At 40.1% G+C, this 24972-nt stretch overlaps 2 protein-coding genes across 9 annotated transcripts in view; both read right to left on the reverse strand.

The window, feature by feature from the left end:
- The window catches only part of opa1 (OPA1 mitochondrial dynamin like GTPase), a 43818-nt gene extending 43284 nt beyond the window's left edge, over window positions 1-534 (reverse strand). For all 5 annotated transcript variants that reach the window (XR_008572680.1, XM_054789456.1, XM_054789457.1 and 2 more), the window contains exon 1: window positions 386-534. Coding sequence is in view for 4 of the 5 variants with exons in the window: in XM_054789456.1 (XP_054645431.1) it covers window positions 386-414 (29 nt within the window). In the remaining variant the exon portion in view is untranslated. The remainder of the gene's footprint in view (window positions 1-385) is intronic.
- A 1651-nt stretch (window positions 535-2185) lies between these two features.
- atp13a3 (ATPase 13A3) overlaps window positions 2186-24972 on the reverse strand; it is a 46090-nt gene continuing 23303 nt past the window's right edge. The window contains exons 17-34 of one of the 4 annotated variants that reach the window (XM_054789250.1): window positions 23270-23386; window positions 22109-22126; window positions 21852-22005; window positions 21586-21706; window positions 20163-20287; window positions 19886-20046; window positions 17539-17667; window positions 17389-17468; window positions 17186-17228; window positions 16999-17108; window positions 16818-16914; window positions 16665-16737; window positions 16405-16582; window positions 14137-14315; window positions 13958-14046; window positions 13811-13891; window positions 11065-11148; window positions 2186-7710 (exon numbers count right to left, since the gene is read on the reverse strand). In XM_054789250.1, coding sequence (XP_054645225.1) covers window positions 7522-7710; window positions 11065-11148; window positions 13811-13891; window positions 13958-14046; window positions 14137-14315; window positions 16405-16582; window positions 16665-16737; window positions 16818-16914; window positions 16999-17108; window positions 17186-17228; window positions 17389-17468; window positions 17539-17667; window positions 19886-20046; window positions 20163-20287; window positions 21586-21706; window positions 21852-22005; window positions 22109-22126; window positions 23270-23386 — 2028 coding nt within the window. In that variant the 3' untranslated portion in view covers window positions 2186-7521. Of the gene's footprint in view, window positions 7711-11064; window positions 13735-13810; window positions 13892-13957; window positions 14047-14136; window positions 14316-16404; window positions 16583-16664; window positions 16738-16817; window positions 16915-16998; window positions 17109-17185; window positions 17229-17388; window positions 17469-17538; window positions 17668-19885; window positions 20047-20162; window positions 20288-21585; window positions 21707-21851; window positions 22006-22108; window positions 22127-23269; window positions 23387-24972 lie in introns of all 4 variants that reach the window. The other 3 variants (XM_054789254.1, XR_008572663.1, XM_054789251.1) reach the window with 3 other exon arrangements.

The raw sequence follows: 24972 nt of genomic DNA on the forward strand, positions 1-24972 counted from the left end.
GAAGTGCAATACCCGAGAGTACACTCGAAACTGTGAGGAAGAGGATGCTATTTGACTTGATGCATGCGTCCGAATAAGGTTGGGATCTGAGTCCTTATCTTTGTCAAGCTAGCTGCTCGTAGCTGCTCGTCCGGCGAAGCTAACGCAAAGTCCACCCACACAAGGACATTTAACAGTATACAACAAAAATATTTTACACATTTTTGAGACTGCATTTGACTAAGTACATGTTATAAATTTTTATTTTACTAGGTGGTCTAAGCAGCTAGCTTGGCCTCTCTCATACTGACAGGCGGTTAAGCTAGTGTTGCTCGTGCTAAGCGACCGGCTAATATTATTATTAAAATAATAATGACTGCCTGTTTTCAAATATGTGTACACTTACCATTCAGCTTTCCTGCCAACACGCAACATGGTGCTGTTGCTAACAGCGGGACGACACAAATACCGTTAAAATTCACACATCAAGCACAACCCAATTCATCTTGGGCACACTTAGCTGTCTCGTTTGCTAAAGGACACAGGCTAGAATGACAGCCCACTTCCGGTAAGCAAGTCCTACCTCCAAATAAGCACTGACGGCCTCGTACAATCATATGGTTCCCCCTTCATACTGCGCCCGCTCCAATTCTTACCCAACTACTTTTAACTCACTAAGATAAGTAATAATAATAAACAAATAAAATACAAACTGACCATTTCACCAACTTATATTTAAAATATATATTATACCATATATATTTTTAACATATATTTTTCATAGGTAATATTACCAATGGTATAGGTACTACATGTACATGTGTGCATATACAGTATATGCCTATGTATGTAAATACTAGTTTGGATGCAGTAGTAATATTAAACAAGGATAATTAATGAAAAAAACAATAAAAGTCATATAATAATACGTAATAATAAATGTTATTTACCTTTGAAGAGGAGTGGTCGAGCATACGTTGTTGTGGTGGAGTTGAGGAGGAGATATTGAAAAAAAAAGGACAAATCGTCGTCGTTTTTTAGACTCTTCTAAAAGAGGTAGTGTTCTGTGGGTGGTGTAGAATTAAGCAGGCCTATTAACTCTTCATAAACTTTAATCACACGCTCTGTCCGGGTTGTATCATACAGCTGCTACAATGTAGCTTTCTCTCTCCTCTTCCTGTTCTCGACCTGTTGGTCCCATTAGCAGTGTCAAAGTGCCCTCTACTGGTCAAGCATGTAGCAGTCTAAATAATGGAGTTGCAGTACTAAAAGGCAAAATACATGAAAAAAATAGAACAGTCGGCTTGTATTCGTATCTTCCAAAGTTCGCATGGCGGATGTTTGTACGTTGGGGACTTAGTGTACTCTGTAAAATTTGCAATAACAATAAGAAATTAATATAATTTCTTCACTTTATGACCATATATATATATATATATATATATATATATATATATATTTTTTTTTTTTAGAAATTTTACAAAAATTAAAGATAATACAAATGGAAACATTAGCATTTATGTACTTACTGACCATTTAACCATGATTAAAAATATATATACAGTATATTTGTAATGCTCTGTGAAATAATACAATAATTTATGCAATGGCTGATCTGTTCATCATATTTTTCAACTATTTTTAATACTTAGTACACTTGCTGACCATTTAATATATATATATATATATATATATATATATATTTTTTTTTACAATATTTTAATATTCACTAATGATATAATAATAATGTATGCACATACTGTCCATGTCATATTATTACAAACGAAATACAATGAAATAACATACTATATTATGAAATATAGAAAATATATTTGTAATACAAATAAAACAATGAAAATAAGAGAATCATTTATGCACGTAAACATTTTTTTCCTAAATATTTTAATACTCTTATTAAAGAATAAAAAAAAGATGTACTTACTAACATTTAACGCTAATTGGCAGTAGCTTCCTTTGCTCTGCATTGTTTATAGATGCATTACAGATGCAGAGTTGTCAGATGAAACATGTTTACGTTTATTTTGAAAGTCAAATCTGACTGACTGGAGAGTCTTGCGTGCTCCTGTATTTCTGTCCACCAGCCTTAGCAAGTTGCTGCAGTAACCTGTCCGAATAAAGCAGTTGTATTAGTATTACATTTACATAACGGCAGCTCCAGTCAAGTACTTGCAGACATGCAGCAAAATGTTTGCACACATTTATTGAAAAAAGAAATTCTAAAATACAATCCTCAGGGGCAAAGAAAGGAACATAAATATACAATAAATTATCCAGTACAAAACAATGTACATCTCTGCTGATAAAAAATATATCCAAAGCGAGCCTATTGCTGATGTGCGGGAACAGTTCCAATTAGCTGTACTGATGATAATTGGTCAGTAATAAGAAAAATACATTTGCACTTGATTACCAACGTTTATAATCTGCTCTGTTGAGTAAAAATACACATATTCCCCCTGAGGAAACAACCTTCACACGCCTCAGTCAGCATGTCGTTGTACCGTTGTTAAAGCGGCCTACCAGCGTCAAAGCCCCGCAAGAAAAGGCAGATTTATAGAGTAGAAACAAAGAAAACGCAAGTATTTCACAACCTGCAAGGCTGCGACATACTAAGCAGTGGCACTGAAGTCAATTCAGCCAAGACAAGACAAGGACTTTCTTCCTTTCTTCCAATTCTACAGTAGAGATTTGATTTCTGGTGTACAGTTTACCCAAGACACAATAAATATTGACCCGACAATCAAAGTGGGGTTCACAAATGTCACCACAACTCAAATACTGACATGAAATTAATGCCCGCAATTCATTCCAAAGTAGGTCATTCCGACTTGATATGAAAGTGAAGATACAAATAAATAAGAAAAGAACGTATAAATTAATCACACTTGATTGTGTAAAAAAACAACAAAAAAGTACCAAAATAGTGAAACCAGCCCTTGATAGTAAAAAAAAAAAACCCACATAAAAAAATGATATATTCTGCACACACATGAAATGTACACCTCAAAATATACAACAGAGAAGCCAGCTTTTTAGATTCCTCATTAAAATGGAGTTACTATTGTTGATCTTGTTTTGCGAAGAAACATACTTAACCTTTACATTGTCTTTATAATAATACACGTTCACATCAGGTGGTATTGCCAAGAAGCGCATATTCCACAAATTGGGGACATCATGTCCCCGCGAAAGCAAAAATATTTGGCCTCCTGGTGTCAGAATCATTCAGGTAAACACAGTGGAACCTTGGTTAGCACCATTCTAACCTAAACGTACAAAAACCGGGGTAATGAATCCATTCAGGAAAGCCAAAGATGTTAACACAAACACGTTTTTGTAGTTTTACACGCAGAGAACAATTCTAAATACATGTAAATGAAAAGGATAAATGAACATTTCAGGAGGCTTGATTGTTGCCAAAGACACTACGGAGCAGCGAGATCAACACATACACCACCTTCCTGTTGTGCTGCGAGTTATTCCTTGAATTCAAGTGTTTCTCGCCTCAGGTTTCTGCTTTTGTTTTGATCACAGCTGTAAAATAAGCGAAAATGGAATCAAAAACAGCTGAATTCAACACTGAAACACTGAATTCATGGAAAAACCGTGTTGATCTCGCGTCCACGCCGTGTCTTCGTAGACTTCCGGTTCCTGTTTCCAGGTATTAGGAAGCTAATCTGCTGCTCGCAAGGAGGTTTTGAGACAAATACATTAAGACAGTTTGGACTCACGTAGTCTTATTGGTAACGCGACAAAAGGCGCGCCCATGTTGCACGCTAACCGGAAAATGGTGAATCGAAAACCATGCTAACCAAGGTTCCACTGTAATTCACAATCAGGGTTATTGCAGGTTAGCTCACAATAGCTCACAGGTTTCATTTTTAAAAAAGTATCTCATGCTGCTACACAAAAGGAAATGGCTTTTTTCAGAGTAACACTGGCATTTTTTTCATTTTTACAATGCTGCTTCTATGTGGACCAAATGAGCAATAAGCCGCACAGTAGTAGTAGAATAAACCACTGCGTTACGGATATTCTTTTGGAACAGCTTTGATGCACTGACTGACACCAACACGTCAGATAGTTCACAGAAGCTGAAAACAAATAGAAATTTAAAAACAAAAAAAACGTAGATTATGCAGCTTGCTTCGAAAAGTACCTACAGCAACCTCGCATTTGACAGTACACCTGAAGGGACAGGATATACGTTTAGAGTGATCTGTGTGCAGATTGTATAGCAGCATAGATCCACTGGAATTGAGCGACTGCACAAATATGCTCATGTGCTCACTTATGCGAGATGCTGTCCTTAGTTGGTGCTAACGTGCGTGTGCAGTGGAGACTGTTGCCAGGAATGAATACTGTATGCCTTTATGTTCACTTCCTTATCAGAGAAGAGCAAGTTGTGTAAAAAGTAGTGAAACATTCAGCAGCTGGACATTGCAAGTTTAGAGGAGGTCAAATATAGTTCATTGAAACTTCATCTTCAAGCCCCTTATCCCAAAACTTTTACGAGTGGTGTTAAAAGAGTCAATATTTGAGGATCTGTCCAGGATTTTTACTGTGATGTGTTGTTGGGTTGGGTTGGCAAAAACAGTCAGTTAAGTGTGTAAGTTGCACCTGTTGCTACATCAGTTGGTGGTGGTCAAACTTGCATAACTGAGTTTGAAGCCGACTGCTGTAAGTATGCAGTTGCAGCTAGCGAGAAAATTTAGCATTCATGGCCGTGTGGGCTGATGGGTTTCAATGTATCCATGTGCGTTTAGGATCATACGACGCAACCATCACCTTGCACTGACAACTGCTTCCAACCGACAGATGTGGAGCTAAATGCCCCAGAACACGAGTGCCCGAACTTTTCTCCACAAAAAAATGGAAGGACACAGGGATATTCTTCCCGTTTCCGTGTGTTTCTGTTCAGGAATGCAAGCCGTCAACTCAAATTTGACATATTGGTCAATCAATAACGTGTTATACTAATCTTTACTTGGGATGCTCCGATCGATCACATAAAAATCGTCTAATTTCCGTGAACAAGCACGTAATCGGCATATGCCGATAAATGCCTTCCTTTTAACGCCCATCATCTGTGGCTCGCACTACTGCAGTGCACAGCCTGTAGCGAGTGTCTCCCAGCCACTTTCCGTTCCTTCACACTGTGCAGGAGTGCCAGACCCAAAAGAATCATGTCTGCCGTTTGTGTGTGTGATATACATTTTGCACAATGCAAAACATGCCACAAAAAATGTGAATTTAACAGCATTTGAAGAACAAATACTTGACTTGAGTATGGTGAGTTTGAGGCTCATGTTGTTGTCATCAAACAGCAGCTAATGTGTGTGCGGGACAGTCAGTCTTGAAAAGGTAAGTCAGGTATGTTTTAGTCTAAATCAAGGTGATTTTATGGTTCCCTTTTTCATATCATACAGCCAAAAGTAAATTTAAAAATGTACACTTAATCTGTGATCGGAATCGGCCCATTTCACTCATTGATGGATCGGTATCGGAACCGGCAGCATAAAATCCTGAACGGAGCAACCCTAAATTTTACTAAAAGCGTACATTCAAAAATTCATCAAAGAATATGCAGCAAAAAAAAAAAAAAAAGTGCGCTGTGGACCACAACTGGCCCCTGCACAGCATTTTGGACAACCCACCCCGAGTCAATAAATCCATAGAATCGCCATAAAACACCACTCGGCTATTACTAGGAGTGTCACGAGATCACGATAATAAATCACAAATGAAATTACCTGACAGTCAACACTCACTGAGACGTTTGATTGGCAAAGTAAATCCAAATGGAACAGCACATATTGGTGTGTGCTCACAGACAGCCATCGCAAAAGCAGCTGTTGAAAAGCCAGCATTTCAAGAAATGACGGTACAAATAGCCTGTGAGAAGATACATGTCACAAACACCAGTTCCACAACTTTAAGAGTGAAAGATGAAATATTAAAAGGAAATATTGCATTATTTTAATATTATCACAACAGTAGTTGTTTATTTGGTCCCAAAAAAGTTAATATTTTTGAGCATCAAACAAGCTTGCGTTGTTTTGTAACTCCGATAAACAAGTTTGCCCAGTAATATTTTTTCAATGTGCTTTTCTTAAAATGAACGCTAAATTCTCGTCTCGTGACACCCCTAATATTATGAGACGCTCCTTTTCATCTTTCCTGGACGTTTACTACATGTGAAGACCATCATCATCCATCCATATTAATGTCATCTCAGATGCAGATGGCATCCCTGCTATTCTCCAGGACACCCCGACCACAGGCTTTTGACACGCTAAACCAGGGTGTCCAACGCACAGCCCTGGGGCCATTTGCAGCTCACATCAAATTTTTTAGCAGCCCGCGGCACATTTAAGAGTAAAAATCACGCAGGGAAATGTGCAAAATACGGCGCAAAAAGACATACCTATATGACACATTCTCCAAACCTGCAGGGATCTTTACAATGAGCTTATATGAATGATTATTCATGACTCTGCTATGAAGCGTAATTGCAGCCTGTAAAATGATTTGCAGTGGAAGACATTCTTGATGCGCTGCTTACCAAGTACAGGAACTTTGAATATCCAATAAAAACAGTTACCCTTCATGTCCTCCACCATCACACGCGTTAGTTAGCGTCTCATGAGTTGCTTCTCACACACACCAGCGCCAAAGCAAAATGCTAGGCTGCAGTTATCGGGCCAAATGAGCCACGTGAATAAAATGTATATAATGTATTCATATCCAAGTCATGTGGTGTCCGGTCGTCACCATCGACATGAATATTTTATCTGCCACTATTTTTCATGAACTTAGCGTTGTATAGTTATATTTATACATGTTTTTTATGATGTGGCGGTGATTGAATTGCAAAAAATAAGCATGTTTTGAGTGCACCTCAACTTCAAAGCTTTTTAGTCAGCAGGTTCGGAAAACGTGTCATATATAACTTCTTAAGTTCATACATCGGATTGCTTTTAGCCCGTTTCGAAAAATAAACCTATCCAAATGTCCCCGGCATCCTTTCATTTTTCAGTAAGCAGAAAGAGCTTGGACACACCTGCTCTAAAGTTGTCTATAATATGTCTCTCTCTGTTATCTGACACATTTTAAATGCAGTTTTTCACACTAAGAAACAATGACAGTATGTAGTATTGTACTTAAAAAACATGCAATTACACACCACATCTTGTCAGAGCGTCTTCCTGCTGGAAAATGTTGAATGAGTTAACTTGTGAAACAGCGCCCTCTGCTGGATTGATAGCTGCAGTAGTCTTTTCCCCTGCAGATTGTGCCCTCAAGCCACTTTCTATTTAAATTAGCATAAAACTACTATTTACCATTTTAAGCAGAGCAGTGTTTGTGTATTAGTGGTTGAAGTTTGGAGCTACAGTATTCTACAATCATCATAGCCAGTGACAATAAGTTCATGTGCAAACACACATCAATTGGGGGGCTAGGGCGGCTTCCAAAGGAAAGATATATTAGGTACTGTTAGGGGATGGTTTGTTTTTGACCCTAGGAGTTGCTCATAATTTGGTAAGAGGAGCCATTTTGTGGGCAGGGCTTGGCTTCAGTCGTTGTGGTTGGCTTTGGCGGCCAGTCTGGGTCCACGCTGAGCTCCTGGGCCAGGTGCATGTATCGAGCCTTGGGCGCCACCTTGCTCGGGCAGCACCGGCACTTGTCTGCCACCAGGTCAATGCCTTTCTGGAATGAGCACAATCCCACAGATTAACAAACAACAAACATGCATTTCATAGAAAAGTGACGCCGGGAGGATGAAAAGATTCAATGAAGAGCCTTTTTCTACATATTTCAGCTAGCAACTACGAATCACATGAGACAACGGCAGACTCATTTGCATGCAACATAAAACTCTAAGGAATGCTCCTTGCTTTTAAAAATATTGCCTGAAAATACGGTAGTGGTTTGCCCTGCCTTGTGAGCCCATGTTTGAATCACGCCAAATTCATTTCAATTATAACCTGAAATAATGGATTCAATTATCAACTGATTAATTCAATTGGGAAATATACGTCCATCCATCCATCCATCCATCTTCTTCTGCTTATCCGAGGTCGGGTTGCGGGGGCAGCAGCCTAAGCAGGGATGCCCAGACTTCCCTCTCCCCAGCTACTCCGTCCAGCTCCTCCCGGCGGATCCTGAGGCGTTCCCAGGCCAGGTGAGAGACATAGTCTCACCAACGTGTCCTGGGTCTTTCCCGAGGCCTCCTAAATTGGGAAATAGCCGCCCGCAATTTTTTTTTTTTTAAATTGATTTTAAGGTTCACTTATTGATTATTCTTTTGTTTCATGATGCTGTGTAGGGCTTTTGTACGAAAACAAAGCCAACTGAATGCATAGTAAAACATATGGACACATTCAAATGTGAGAATTTATGAAATTGTCCATTAGTGTGAAAAGAATTCATAATAAACCTATTTACTTCATTTTTTCATTATTTCATACGCCAAAAGGTGCCATGGAACGCAACATGAATGCCCACCCAAGAGGACATGGGCAAGATTAATCATCTTTTTGGTTCAACTGCAACGCAGCCACACCCATAAAATCTAAAAATAAGAATCCCTATTCATGGCCAGTTGTGTGCCACAGCTGAAAGTCACTTTCCGCTGCTTGTATGTCAATGGCTGATGATCACATGACGAATAGGGATGCAGTGGAACCCTCGGTTAGCGTAATGAATGATTATTTCATGTGACAAAGCAGAAGTGAGTAATTTACACTTTACAATGGTTCAACCATTTTGAAAATGATTCTAGTAGGAGTGATCCAAAGGCTCCAAAACAATCAGCCATAAGCATAGACTGCTTGAAATAAGTAACTCAGAGAACACTTAAGAGGACAAAGATGAATCTTTTGCTTTTTCAGTAATAATGTAGCTGTTATTGCGTGTCATACTAGAAGAGTGAGTCAATGTGTCTGCACTGTGGGAAACAGGCACTGTAAGAAGTGACCAGTAAAGGATTGCTAGCTGTAAGCCAGGGGTCTCAAACTCAGGGCCCATGGGGGCATATTTTGTGGCCCCATGCTTAACATAAAAATTTTGCGTTTGCATGGCTGTATTTCGGCCAGAGTTTGCCCAACCGGTCTACATGCCCTTTGTGGACTTCGACTGTGTCCCTCGCGGTGTCCTGTGGGGGGTGCTCCGGGAGTACGGGATTGGTGGCGTGCTACTGAGTGCCATTCGGTCCTTGTAGAACCGGAGCAGGAGCCTGGTTCGCATTGCCAGCAGTAAGTCCAGCCTGTTTGCGGTGAACGTTGGCCTCCCCCAAGACTGCCCTTTGTCACCGATTCTGTTCAAAATTTTCATGGACAGAATTTCTAGGCGCAGCCAAGACATCTGGGGGTCCAGTTTGGGGGCCTTAGGATCTCGTCTCTGCTATTTGCAGACGATGTGGTCCCGATGGCCTCATCAGGCTGTGACCTTCAGCTTTTCCTGGGGCGGTTTGCAGCTGAGCGTGAACCTCCTGGGATGAGACTCAGCACCTCCAAATCCGAGGTCATGGTTCTCAGTCGGAAAAAGGTGGATTGCACCCTCTGGGTAGGAAATGAGGTCTTGCCCGAGGTGGAGGAATTCAAGTATGTCGGGGTCTTGTTCACGAGTGAGGGAAGGTAGGAGCGTGAGGTCAACAGGCGTCTGCAGTAATGCGATCGCTGTACCCGAGCGTTGTGGTGAAGAGAGAGCTGAGCTGGAAGGTAAAGCTCTCAATTTACCGGTCGATCTATGTTCCCACACTCACCTATGGTCATGAGCTTCGGGTTGTGACCGAAAGAACGAGATCGCAGATACAAGCATTGGCAATGAGTTTCCTCCGTGCGGTGGCTGGAAGAGGTAAGGTGAGGAGCTCGAAGTAGAGTCGCCGCTCCTTCACATCGAGAGCTCAGGCATCTAGTCCGTATGCCTTGCAGACGCCTCCCTGGTAAGGTGTTCCGGGCATGCCCGGCCAGGAGAAGGCCCCAGGGCAGACCCAGGACACGCTGGTGTCCTCCCGGTGGAACTGGAAGAAGTGGCTGGAGACCGGGAAGTCCAGACTTCCCGACTGAAAATGCTGACCCGGACACAGATAAGTGGAAGAAAATGGATGGATGAACTCACAGTCAACTTGAACACTGACTACGACGACAGTGCGAAAACAAAAATAAATGCTTAATTCAGGCAAAAAATATGGAAAATGTGCTTAAATCTGCAAGTTTTTGGACAAAAAAAAGGCTTTATTCAACGATGAAACAACATGATTAAAGATATTTTTGAGAAACCGTGATAGAGTGAAGCCATGAAATTCAAATCGTGATGTGGCGAGGGATGACTATTTGTATTTTAGTTCATTAAGCCATTTTTATGCTTGAAAATGCTTAAATTATGCACAAAATGTGCGAAATGTACTTAAATATGCACATTCAACCACTGAGCCGAATGATTTCTGTTACGCTATTTGAAGATGAGAAAGGAAAACAAATGTCCAACGCTTCAGGCAACATTGGTAAAAACCAGTGGAGGATTCCTCATGTCAGAGTGACACTATGACACTACACAACTATTTTGCATGCATTAACAAAACTGGGCATTAGTTGGGGAGTTTGCTGGTGAAAGCTTTTCTGTGCGACACACGACCCTTAAGACTTCAAAAGAAGCGCATGGAGATAACGACCAAGGACTTCACAGCAGATCTTGACATGGTAAACAAGTCAAATATGAACATACTGGAGGAAGACGCTGGTGATTAGCCTCCTTCAGACACGCATTTGACTTCAGTATCTAGATGGCTAACTGACGAGTAATACGTGGTATAAGAAGAAGCTAAGAGGCAGATGCAGCAAGTGGAGCTTTGAGGCCAGCAAGTTGCGGCGGGAGGGGCAGCAGACCGGGAGAGAAGGTGGGGGAAGCAATCATGTCAGCTTGTTGAGGCTTGGCAAGCCGAACACAAACAAAAAGGTGATTACGGTTGCTGATGATGATGATGTGTCAGAAGAAAGAGAGAGGGAACACCACACAAGGGGAAATTGAAAGGGCTAGAAAGAGATGTCAGATTTTCCCAACCTGTGCTGGTGGGGCAGCAGGAGTGATGCCCTGTTTGTCTCTGTTGAACACAACTTTCCATAAGACGATGTCAATGATGAAGGTCTACAGCGCAGTGGGCAGGGGACAGAATTACAGAAAGGCTAATTTGATTTTATGTAGCTTGCTTTGTTTTGTTTTGTTTTTTTTGCATGAAGGTGCGGGCCTCATTCTGTGCTAAATGTTTTTTTTGCGGTAATCATCACATGGAGTTAGAATTTAGACGCAACAATAAAAACAATAACAAATGTACAGTGTAGGTCAAATTAGTACAATCGTCGATTATTAGGTCAATGATTGTGTTTGATTTTAGTCCAAATTTGACAGCAGTTGGCACTGGTAGCACCACGTAGCACAGGAGTGTCCAAACTTTTTCCAGCGTGGGCCACATAGTAAAAAAAATGAAAGGATGCCACTTTGATATTTTGGAAAGCAACACATGCAGATATGCTAAGAAGGAAAAACTGCATCTCAGCTTTGTGGTGTAGGTGAAAAAGCCTATTTGCTCTTTTTTTCTCCATTTTTGCTGTTTCCAAATATTCAACTTTATTCTTAAATAATCTTTGTAAATTTTCTCCTCGTAATTATGACGTTATTCCCAGAAAATAACTTTTTTTTTTACCCTGACCTTATTTGTACAACTTAAGATTATGAACATTATTCTTTTTACAATTAAAACTTTAAATTAAAAAAAAAAAAGTGTTTCCTTTACTATTTCAATTCTATGCTACTAAAGTGACTCATAATATTCTTGTAAAATTGCTACTTCTTTTCTCACTATAATACGTCTTTTTTCTCTTAATATTTTTCTAATGGTTTAATTTATTTTGAGCATGCATACAAATGGCATTGGAATACATTTAGGATCATATTATAATATCATATTTTCACTGTCGTAATATTACAGCACTTTTTTCCCCCATTTTTGCTTTTTTTTAAAATTTTCCAACTTTTAAACTTTCTCCTTCTAAATTATCTTTTTGTAATATGAATATTCTTGTAATTATAATAACTATACAACATAATAAATTATAATATAACAAATAATATTATACTTCCCCCCCAAAGTAGTTATTATTCTCATAAAAAAATGTTCTCGTTATAATAATACACTAAGTCCCCAACTTACGAACACAATTGGTTCCAGACGACCGTTCTTATATCGAATTGTTCTTAAGTAGGGGAAAAGGTAATATTACCAATGATATAGGTACTACATGTATGTGTATACATACAGTATATGTGTATGTATGTAAATATGAGTTTGGATGCAGTAGTAATATTAAACCAGGATAATTAATGAAAAAAACAATTATAAAAATGATATAATAATACGTAATGATAAATGTTATTTACCTTTGAAGAGGAGTGGTCGAGCATACGTCATTGTGGTGGAGTTGGAGGAGTAAATATTGAAAAAAAAGGGCAAATTGTCGTCGTCGTTAGACTCTTCTAAAACAGGTAGTGTTCTGTGGGTGGTGTAGAATTAAGCAGGCCTATTAACTCTTCATAAAACTTTAATCACACGCTCTGTCCGGGTTGTACAATTTAGCTTTCCATTTAGCTTTACACTGTATCTCCCCAGCGTCTAACTCTTTCTCTGTTGGTCTCATTAGCTCAAGGCTGCATTAGCAGTGTCACAGTGCCCTCTACTGGTCAAGCATGTACAGTAGCAGTATAAACACTGAGCGACTGACTACAAGGCAAAATAAAATAAAATATAGACCAGTCGGCTTGTGTTCGTATCCGCGAGTGTTCGCTAGTCGGCTGTTCGTAAGTTGGGGACCTAGTGTACAGCTTTTTTCTCTTACCATTTTGACTTTATCTCCATAAAAATACACCCAACCTAATTGTCCAAAAATCACAACTTTATTTTGTTTTGTTTGTTTCTCATACTATGACAACTTTTTAAAAAATCCCAATAAAATTTATTTAATATTTCAACTCTATGCTACTAACGTGACATTATTTTCCTTCTAATATTACAAATATATTCTCATGAAATTACAGCTTTTTTCTTCCATTTCTGTTGTCCGTTTGAATTTTCTTCTTGAAATCTTTCTTCTCATAATATAATGAGTTTATTCATAGAATATTTTGAGCTTATTCCCGTAATATAACATCTTCCTCACCCATAAAAATTACAACTTTATTTTCTTTAGTTGGTTTTGGAAAAAAAAAAATTTCCTTTTAACTTGATAGAACTAAAATTAGTTTATTCTTGTAAAATTGCAACTTTTTCCTCTTAATATTGACTTTATTATTGGAAAAATTAATGCTGATTATCCCATTTTTGCCGTTATTTTTCTTGTTAAATTCTCTTTTTAGAATGTGCTGTGAGCCAATGAAACAAAAAAAAAAAAAACAGCATCGGGGGACACAAATGGCCCCCGGGACGCAGTTTGGATACCCCTGCTCTAGCGCTCACGCTAAGCATTGCGTGTATGGAAAGGCAGCCAAGTATTAGGAAGCTTTGTTAAGGCTGCTCCACTAAGTGAAGCAAGTCAGCATAAACTATCCGTTATCATGCATTCCAATTCCTCCTAATCTTTCTGCTCGATACGAGGAGAAGCCTTCCAAAGAAACAGGTTCACAGCTTCTCAAAACAAAACTAAGATACTGCTGCTGAGGTAGTGACACAAGATGAAGACACTGCATGAGAAACAAACAAAAAACCCTCTTCATGGGAAAACAAGCCATTATTATGACACTGCTACATGTGTCTTACCTCTACCACAAAAGACACAGCAGCATTGATCACGATGACGGAGAGGAGTTTTAGTTTCCAATCCATTGGAACACAGACAATCTGCATGGAGAAAGTTGTACGGCATTTTAGTCAATCATGGCTTAAATATGCTTGTCATGCTTTTACCTCCAGGAAGTCATCAATGGCTTCAGCGGGGTAGAACATGATGGACAGCAGGAAAATGTACAAACTCAAACAAGTCACAACAAAAGGCCCTGCGGGGAGCACAAAAGACACAAATGCAACGTGTAAAAGTACATTTGTATGTATGTAGTGATTTCTTGGAAGCTGGGAGGTGCGCTTACAATTCTTGTAGCTTGGCTTCCTAAAAGGTTTGCCCTTTGAGAAGATAATGGAAACAATCAGGTACTGGAAACAGGACACATAGAAAAGGCTGGTGTTCTCATAGTTGCTGATGTTGTGGTCGTCCACTTCTGTGTCGTTCAGCTCGGACATGTTTAAGTGCGATGACACGTTGCAGGCACTGAAAGCATCCACGGCACAGTCAAAGATGACAGTCATACATTTGTACAATTCTTTTCACACATTCAGTATTAACCTCAAATTTCACACACACACTTGACATCTCAAGCTCATTAAACATATTTTTAGATTTTATATTTAAGAGTTTTTTCATTTTAAATTGGCATTGGTGCATGTTGTATCCAAAGGGTTGACAGGCTTGTTGTGAGTGCACTGACAGCTCGTGATTGGCTGCTGCCGAGCTACCGTTTCCTCCCTGACACGCAAGCAGCACAGTATTTAAACAATGTAGTAGTAGTACTGAAGTAAAGGAGATTAGAATTTAGCCATACAGTAGCTGCACCGCTTTATAAGCCGCAGGGTTCAAAGTTTTTAGTAGCGGCTTATACACCGGAATTTACAGTACTCTCACCAAATTAATTTTTCTGACAGGAAATAATGTAAATCCAAAAATGTTAACACGAAACCTGTTTTTATAGTTTTACATGCATAAAAGAGTTCAATATTCACAGAAACACATACAAATGATGAATGAAAGGGACAAATGAACATTTAAGGTTATTTCTACCTTCACTGAAGATGTGACTGAGGCCTAAGACACCATGTGGCCGTGAGATCAACATGGACACCACCTTCCTGTTTTGCCATGAATGATTTTTTTAATTCAATAGTGTTTCTCTTTTCTTGTTGATTGCAGATGCAAATAACCCAAAATGGAGCCAAAGAAAGTTGCAGGTGCCAGCATTTCCATAAAGAAGTTGAGAAACACTATTGAATCCAAGAAATAACTCACAGCAAAACAGGAAGGTGTTGTCAGTGTTGATCTCACTGCCACAACATATCTTTAACAACAATCACATCCTCAATGAAGGTAGAAGTCATCTTAAATGTTCATTTATCCCTTGCAGTCGTTGTTTATATGCATTAAGAATTGTTTTATGTACATAAAACATGTCAAACATTAAACACGTACAACTACAATAACGTGTTTGGTGTTAACTTTTTTGAGATTTGGGGTGTAACTGTGTTAGTTAGCAAAGAATTATAGAGTCAACCGCTGATGACATCATAAACTGGCGATTGAGCCGACTCCGGTTCCTGTCTCCATGTATTAGCAAGCTGCTAACAAGGACATTTTGTAATAAAATTACATCAAGAAGACAGTTGAACTCAAGCAGTGTATTAATAACACGTCTTTCACATGCATATTACGTAACCGTAAAATGTATGCAAAGTGAGGTAAAATTGTGGGTTACATTTTTTTCGTGACACAGGCTGACCGAGGTTCCACTGTATAACATAATGGCGCTAGGCTAATTGGCTCACACTCCGGTTCCTGTCTCCATGTATTAGCAAGCTGCTAACAAGGACATTTTGTAATAAAATTACATCAAGAAGACAGTTGAACTCAAGCAGTGTATTAATAACACGTCTTTCACATGCATATTACGTAACCGTAAAATGTATGCAAAGTGAGGTAAAATTGTGGGTTACATTTTTTTCGTGACACAGGCTGACCGAGGTTCCACTGTATAACATAATGGCGCTAGGCTAATTGGCTCACACTCTAGCAGCTGTGTTAGCTAGCTGCTGTGCTGAAGTGCTTTGCCGTGGCCCGGTACCAGTCTGTGGGTGGGGCTGAAACACTAAACAAAAATTTGTTTGCAAGTACCCACATCAAATTGTATTTACATGCATAACAATTTTGGAAGTGAGGGCTATTATTTTATTAAAAATAATATACAGTTAGAAATCCCCCACTTTTTTTATTCATTGTGTTTCAGAGAGATGTGACCCTTCTCACTTTGTTCCACCATCCTTGAATGCACCATCATGCTGCACAGATAAGATTCAGTGTTTTCCCGTTCATCTTTCACGATTATATTTGTTCCCAAATGCTGATACTGTGTGGAAATGCATAAAGGCAAGATTTGAGGATGTCGAGCGCAAAATGTGCACATTTGTCACAACGTACAACAATGTCATCATCATCATCATCAAGTAGTCGTTATCAAGTAGACTCGTACTGATGTTGAATGTCTGTATTCATTTTGTGCTTAGAAGTTGATGTTGTTTGGGCTGGGACTCACTCTGAAAGTGGTGTCCAGACGGCGTACCAGGGCTGGTATTTAACCCAAAAAAACGCAAGCATCTGGAAGCCAAAGCAGATGAGGATCTGGCTTAGCACAGACAAGAGCAGAGGCGCTGAGATCAAGCCTGACGGAGGAGGACGTGAAACCAGCTCTTTCCATGCTGGGTTGAGACTCACTGGCGGAGGTGGAGCAAAATCAGTCATTAATAAATAATTGATCTGATTACAACTTATCCCTCTACTCATTTCCAAACTTACTGGTGAAAGCAATGAAAAGAATGATGGCCATATCGATGAAGAGGAACTGGAAATCTCCAAGGTTACTAAGAATCTAAGGGGACAAACAACATGTCAGGAGTGTATTTGTCGTGAATGTTTCAGGTAGTTATTGAGTACAGAAGCAGTACATACGGAGTAAAGGAGAGTGACACTAATGTACTGAATGATGCTGTAAAGGGCCATGAACTTGAATACACAAAAGGAGGTGATGAGAGCAGCTCGACCTTCCCTGTAAAAAAAAAAAAAAAAGTGAATGTTTTTTTTCTCTGTTAAAAAACAACTTGAAAACAATTCAACTGAAGTTGAAACCAACCTAATGAGGCTTGGGACACAAGAGATGTTGGGTGTTCGGGAGGTGAAGGGGGAGGCTACAGAAGCTTCCAGCTCTGACAGTGAGATGCCACCATGAGCCCTCTTTAAAGCCTAAAAAAAAGAGACAGATGTTTGTTTCAACACTTTGCTGCCACTCCCACGGTCACTTCTAAAGATGTGGGGCATACCCCGCAGTCGTTGGCTCCATCGCCGCACATTCCCACAAAGTAGCTGTGAGCAAATGACAAAATGTCATGTCAATGTGTCACATCTTTTATTCTACGTTACTATCATGCTGGATTACTTTCAGGGTGTGTTCACACAGGCCAGACCAGAAACATATAAAAAAATGCGCTTGATTGTGGAAGACATTGAAGACATTTGTACTCACTCCACATCCTGCAGGGCCTCAACGAGCTGAGTTTTCTGATCCGGGGCCATTCTGGCAAACACTGTCCCATGCAGCACCAGCTACAAGATAATCATGAGGTATTAGCAACAACTGATATCTTTAAATGTACTCTTTCTAAAGACCTCATACCTTTTGAAGAATATCTGGGAAATGCTCCGAAATGACGGAAAATGACTTTCCATTCATAGCAAAATGGTACCGCTCCTGCTCTTTGGGTTCATCGATGTGGCAAACATCCTCCAGGCTGATGTTCACCTCCTAAAAGCAGCATTTACATGCAGGTTACATACCTATGCCATACAATGACATCAACATTAAACCAGAATGGTGCAAAGTTGTAAGTTGGCATAGGCTGGTTACCGGTTTCAACGTATACACGGTATGAAAAAGACACGGTTTCAAAACCACTAACATTTTGCGTCATACCGTTTGTACAATATGAGAGAAAGTGGAGGTCCAGCGCAGCCACTGTGTGGGAATACTTTGCCATGTCCTGTGTTATTCCTCGCAGTCCAAGCTGGGCTTGGATGTGTTGAAATCACAGGCGTGTGTTGTGCTGCCGTACGTCGGGCATAGATAGCGCAGGCATTAGCAGTGAGCGGCGTCGGCACGGCTGCGCCGTTGTGGGTGGACATATTACTCATGTGGAGGGTCACCACAAGTGGAGATGTAATTGAGAAGGAGAGAGGAGTGGAGGATACGTGATATAAAGCGTTTACTCTCCACTGAACAACAAGCAACCCACATGTAACAACGTCTCAGTAGCTAACAACAATCACATGACCTGGAAACGTAACAACAAACGAGTTAAAATACATGTTAATTTTGCTAAAAAAGTATCTATTGTGTGTGACTTGAGTTGCAGGATTATCCACAGTAGAATGCATTGAGAACTGCATTTTATTTAGAAATAATTCAGTTATTTTTTTATATGTATTTCACTACATATGTTCCACCATCATCATGTTATGTTACCGTATTTTCCCGACGATATGTCTGACTTTTTTTCAAAGTTTGGATGGTCCTGTGACTTATACTCTGGAGCGACTTATATTATGTTTTTTTTCCCCACACTGACAGCCACGAGAGGGCGCTCTAGGCTTGTGTGCCAGTATCTGCTACTCCTATCACTCATGTACGACTGAAAATGTACAATGTAAACATCAACTTATAAAGACAACTGAGAAAGGTGTTATGTTGTGTTGTGTTGCTTAAGCTATAGTTACCCGAGTAACTGTTAATGTTACTTTAACATACCACCTATTCACGTTATGTTAACAGACTCTTATTAAACCTATTGTTCTCCCTTTTATTGTCATTACGAGAACTTGCCTTTCAGGATGAAATGTCTGTTCTTGGTCTCTGATTTTATAAAATACATTTCCCCACAAAAACGACTTATAGTCCAGTGCGACCTACATGTGTCTTTTTTCTGCTTCATTGTGGATTTTTGGCTGGTGGGACTCCGGAGTGACTTTTAGTCTGGAAAATACAATATATGTAGGCCTGTCACGATAACACATTTTGCTGGTCAATAATTGTGCTACAAATTATTGTCGGTAATCGATTTTATCGAAAAACATTTTTTTCACAATGTTTTTCAATAATTGTCATGACAGGTGTACTACACATTTGAACCACTAGATGGTACTCAAGTATAGTGTACGGTGCACCTGTGCGAGACATTAGCTTGACACAGACATTGCCTGTACGTATGTTTTTGCAATGTAGGCAGCACCATTTTGCACTGTTTTGTTTATATTTGCCGACCAAACGCCTCAGTAAGCGTTACTGTCGGGACGAAGGCTCCGCTGCCCGAGGCACCTATAATGGTAGTTTTTTTTCCCCCAGTTGAGAAAACTGTCCGTGTCGGTCATCTGTGTTCATTCTGTTTAAAACCGAAATGTTCCCACATTGTGGCTGTCGGCTGTGGCACTCAAAAACCATCGTTTCTGCGCCTTATTAATGTTAGCGTATGCTGCCTCACGAAGCTCACTGCTAAACCCTCTGTATCCACTCACTCATGGCCCCGCCTCCACGAAGAGGCTGAATGAGATGAGGGCCCACTCTCTCTGTTCATTCCACGAAAGAAGCAATGCGCCCAGGCAGATGCAGAGTGAACCCTCTTGTCATCCGGCCTGTGTGGCACAGAGGGACGAGCAGATAAAACACGTGCATACATGCACATGTCAATTTATCAAGGGTGTCATAATTATCGACCTGTTTTTTTTTTTTTAGCGTTCAATTTGTCGATTATCGTGACAGGCCTAGGTGTACGTTTTAAAAATGACGGTCTTGATTTGACTTTTTTTCTCTTTTCTCTCTGTTTCAGTAACATACAGTATATTAGAGCTAGACTTATAATACCGTGAAACCGTCCAACCGTGATCTTTTTGACCAAGGTTATCATAACCTCAGAATCTGATAGCGGCCCATGCAGACTTGTAAGCACATTCACTTGACGCTACATGCTCACCTCCACACATGTTGCCATGCTTGGCTTGTCTGCGTATCTCCAGGTGATTCTCGCAGTCTGCCCATCATGCGGCGGGATGGCGTCTGCAATAATGACCGTGTCCTGCGGCGGAATCATTCCACAGTCTCGAGCTACAGAGACGGCTGTCAGCATGTTATCTCCTAAAAAAAAAAAAAAAAAAAAAAAAAAAGGCCAAGAGTTTGTTTCTGGGATGAGGAAAAACGTGCCAGCAACGGGGATGATGTGTACAGGTACACAGGTGGAAGCTGAAGCTTACCAGTCACCATGACTGTGCGAATGTTGGCTCTGTGGAGCTCCAGCAGTACCCCTGGTGTTTCGCTTTTCAATTTGTTCTGCATGATTATTAGACCCAGGAACTCCATGTTTGTCTCAATGTGCTCTCTAGTTCACGGGAAGGTGGAAACGTATGCATATTTACACTTTACTTTGATTATTATTGAAAGGCCTTTTCATATCAATACACAGTATAGCTAGTAGGGATGCAACAGTACAAGGCAATATCAGTACAGTCTGCAATGTGGGAAGGTGATTCGGACCCGTAAGATCTACTCAGCTACGTGCCCATTGGGCCCTCCCGCCTCCTGGTCTCAATGTCAAGGCACAGTGCACCTCCTTTTGAACACTGCACCTCTTTGAAAGGACAATGACGAGTCCATAAAATGAAAGCAGCGCACTGCCGTTGTCCAGTAGAGATGAGAACGGTGCTGCATGATGCAACTATTAACGCTGCACTTCAGGTAAGGAGTTTTATTAAAAATAAAATCATCAACACTCTGTTCAGACTCTCCTAAAAAGAAACACAAAGAGTACAATATACTGACCTACACTGGGTTGGTTTGAGGCCCCACCAGTGTTCACCTTTTCTGTGTGCTATATTAATACAGTCGTCCCTAGTTTATAGAGGTTAATTGGTTGCAGACCCCACTTTGATAAATTAATACATATTTTAGTAGTTATGGCATAAAAAACCTGTTTAACACTTTCTAAATATGATTTTTAACATTAGAGCGACATGAAATAACACTCCTATTATTTATGTGTACAACACATGGCATAATGCTAATGCTGCAGGGAGTCGAGACGGCCGCTAGCTAGTGAGATAACAATTTATTCCTTCTAAACTTAAGAAGCCAAAAATGTACCACTTCCACACGGAATGGGAGGAGAACTTTTTTCACTCTGATGTAGGAAATGCCATGGCTGACTTCATGACTTCATGCGGTGTTTGTCTCAATGTTTTGTGTCATTACTGCCACCTGGTGACCACAATACTACATGTGACTTGTATTTCAATATGCTTTCGTTTATAATAGGCCATAGTCTACCACAAAGCAGCAATCATTCATAACTTCATTCATTTCTGAAAAACTGTGACATAGCAAGGGAACGCTAACTGAACCGCGATATTGCGAGGGATGCCTGGAGTACAATACACTGACCTACATTACCTGTCGGTCTTCAATGTACACAGCAAAGTGGCCCCCGCATCCTTCAATTTTTACGTACACTATATCAATATATTTTTTTGAGAATTTTTTTTTATTGATGATTTACCTGACAGTAGACAGCAATGCCATTTTCATGCTTCATTTAATAATAATCAGAAATAGTACAGTGGGTTACCTGTAACTGCTGCATCCCTAATAAGCTAGGTCATCAAATCTCTTGATTTGACCTACCTGCTTATATTCTGGACTTTGTGCCACGTGAGTTTGGATTCAAGACGACGATGAGCCAGCGCTATTACTCGGAAACCTTGCTTGGTGTAGCCCTCCAAAACCTCTGGAAAATTGTCTGGCACTACAAAGAGACAGCGAGATACCCAAGAGCATTGCAATTTCTACTGAGTACATTAAACTTGCACATGTTTACGGTTATAACACGAACGCCTGCGAGCGTGTTGACAATGTTGTCATGTTGTACCTAAAGAGCCAATGCAGCTCACCTGTGTCGGTCTTGCAGTGGCGAGCCACCACCTCTGGTGCTCCCTTCATGTAGGCGTCCATACGTTTCTCCCCCAAGAGACGAGCCACCACGCTCATCCTCTGGAGTGCAGAGGAAAATGGAAACTGCCGCACGATACCTATCTCATATTGCGACTAGAAATGAGGAAGAAACAAGACTGAAGTGCATACGACTACTGTACAAAAGAAGAAAAAAAGAAAATGGATGTATTGCTCAAAGAGGGAGCAGCCTACTTACAGACAGGTCATACAGTTCCTGGAATGACAAAAGAACAGTTGAATCAACATACATGAAAATAAAGACATTGCAAAAATAAAGATTCTGTAGTAATGCTAGAGTGGCAGCTGCTGATTGTGGAGTTGAAGCTCTTGCTGGATCATGCTCGGATGTTATTAACTCATTCAATACCAAAGAGGTAGTTGTACGTTTTTATACTCTCAAACACTCAATCCCAACAACATATTTCAACGTCTTTTAAGTTTTTTTTGCCCGAGAGGCAAAAAGCAGTGATGACGCAACTCTCCACTAATGCATTAACACTTCAGAGCACTTTTAAGCCTTAACAACGGCCACAAGGTGGCGGAAGCGCATTTGATAAGAGCCCGGCGGGGATCGTCTTAAAGGGATAGTTCAGACTTTTTGACGAAGACGCTCACATCTTCTTCCGCTGTGGAACACATACGTAAACAAGATGGGGATGTCATACAACTTTGTGTCAAAAAATCCCAACTATCCCTATAATAGACAAAACACACGACAGGAAGTAGGAAGTGAGAGGAGTGGAGGAGTGTATTGTAGGGACTTTTTAACACACGCACATGCGCGCACACACACACATGCGTTTGCACACACATAGTTCAGTTCCAAATGTGAAAATTGTAAATAATTCATGGTGTTATATTTGTAAATAAATTGTTATTTTGATGTAAAACAACCCTTTTTTGTGTTATATTGGTATAGTTGTTTAGATATTTTAGCTGTTAAAAAACCCTTTTTGTGTTATGTTGGTATAGTTGTTTAGATATTTGAGCTGCCACAAAAGCAAAAAATATTTGCATCAGCGTGAAAGTCATGTTTGAAATGTATCTTTTCACAAAAAGCTGGTTTTCTCCCTTTTCTAGTCGGGAACTCATATTTCCCTGAAACGTACCTATGTTCTACTGCTGATCACTAAAGAACACAAAAAGGTAGAAACAAACTTTTTCCTGATGAAAGACTGGAGTCTAATCTTTTTTTTTGGTAGGTTGCATGTTTATAAAGAAAAACAATGTTCTGTGTGCCTGGGAATGGCTGGGAATGAATGAGTTAAAATACAGCAATAGTTGCATTTTCCATACGTTGTGGCCCCCTTGGTGTATCTTTATAACAAACATTCCGAATCAGACTTATAACACTTACCATATCCTGCTCCGGTAATACAGGCTGTGGAGGCAACAGCTGCTTTGGGGGTCGTACCACAGTAGGCATGATACGGTTATGGAGAGACGTTTCTTCCTCAGTGGCTTCCTCCAGCATCTGAAAAAAAAAAAAAAAAAAAAAGAGCGAGATGAAAGCCAATAGCTACATTTGACAGTCTCTAGTAAAAGCCCAAACTAACCGTGTGGGATCAGGAAGTAACTGTTCCTTGGATTTGTGCAACCAAATAACAAGCCAGCATGAATCAGACGTTTTTTTTTTTGTTTTTTTTCTTGACGGGGAAGGACGTGTATGGCAGGAGCTCTGTTGATGATACTGGAAATTGTGACTATTTTGGTGCTTTCCTGACTACATTTTAAGAACACAAGAACACAGTGCTGCTTGCTGAATCCCCCAACTTTAACTGGAATAGTCGAGAGGTACAGATACAAGTATCGATACCTGCTAGCAAGTCTAGCTAACTAGAGAACTGCTAAAGTTCAAAGAGGTTGCTTAGCAACAATGTTAAACACAAAGGAAAATGATTCTGGCTCTGAAATTGTAGAGGAAAGTGATTCTGGCTCTGAAACATCAGTGGAAGACATAAAAAAACGGCAGGATACATATGGTTTCATAATCATCTTGATAAATTCACAGAAACCTCAGATTGTAGATGACTCTACCACAAATAATGCGTGAAATTGAGAAACTGCATTCAATGGCAGAGAAACATTCAGCTTCAAATGTAGCTATAAGGAGGGCTATATCGTCTCTGGAAACAGATGTTCAGAGTAATTACACAAACCTCCTTGAAGTCACAATGGATGTCAGGAATGGTATCACAAACATTATGGAAGAAAATAGAGCACAGAGCAAGTCTATCACAAACATTATGGAAGAAAATTGAGCACAGAGCAAGTCTGTCAAAGAACTAACAAAAGAAGTCAAGAAGTTGCAAGATAAAAATGCAGACTTGAGTACTGCTCTGAAGGAGGTTAAATACCTTATGGAAGATATCAAGGCTCTGCAGGACGACATTAAGGAACTGCTGAATGACAATGCTGCCTTGCGCTCTGCTCTTCAGGAAGCGATAAACCGTAAAGAAAATACAGCATTTTGCAAGGATGTTAGGGTTCTGCAGGATGATATCAGGGCATTATTGGAAGATAACGCTGCCCTGCGCACTGCTCTCAAGGAGGCTATAAACCATATGGAAGCCACCTCATGTACTGATCTTAAGGACGCTAAAGACCCCAGGGAAGAAAATAGAGCATTATGCAATGATATCAACATTCTACAGGATGACATCAAGGCACTATTGAAGGATAACGCTGACTTTCGCACCACCCTTTAGGAAGAGAAAGAAGCAAAGGAGAATATCAAGGAGCAAATTAAAAACCTCATTGATGAGGTGGATCAGATGGCACGAATGAATGATGTGGTCCTCACAGGGCTCCAAATCACACCCAAGTCAAGAGATGTTCCTTCAATAAAGCACCAGATTGCTAACTTCCTACAATCAAAGTAGGTGGAGGTCGATGTCAACAGTATTGACACTTGCGTCCCACTCCACGGCAGGAACACCACCACACCTGTCATCATTAAGTTCACCAACAGGGAATTCAAAACAGCACTGCTGAAACAGGGAAAGAAGCTCAGAGGCACCAACGTCTACATGATGAGCATCTCACAAAACGCAATTCCGA

The sequence above is a fragment of the Dunckerocampus dactyliophorus genome, chromosome 10 (assembly GCF_027744805.1).
Source record: "Dunckerocampus dactyliophorus isolate RoL2022-P2 chromosome 10, RoL_Ddac_1.1, whole genome shotgun sequence".
Taxonomy (NCBI): domain Eukaryota; kingdom Metazoa; phylum Chordata; class Actinopteri; order Syngnathiformes; family Syngnathidae; genus Dunckerocampus; species Dunckerocampus dactyliophorus.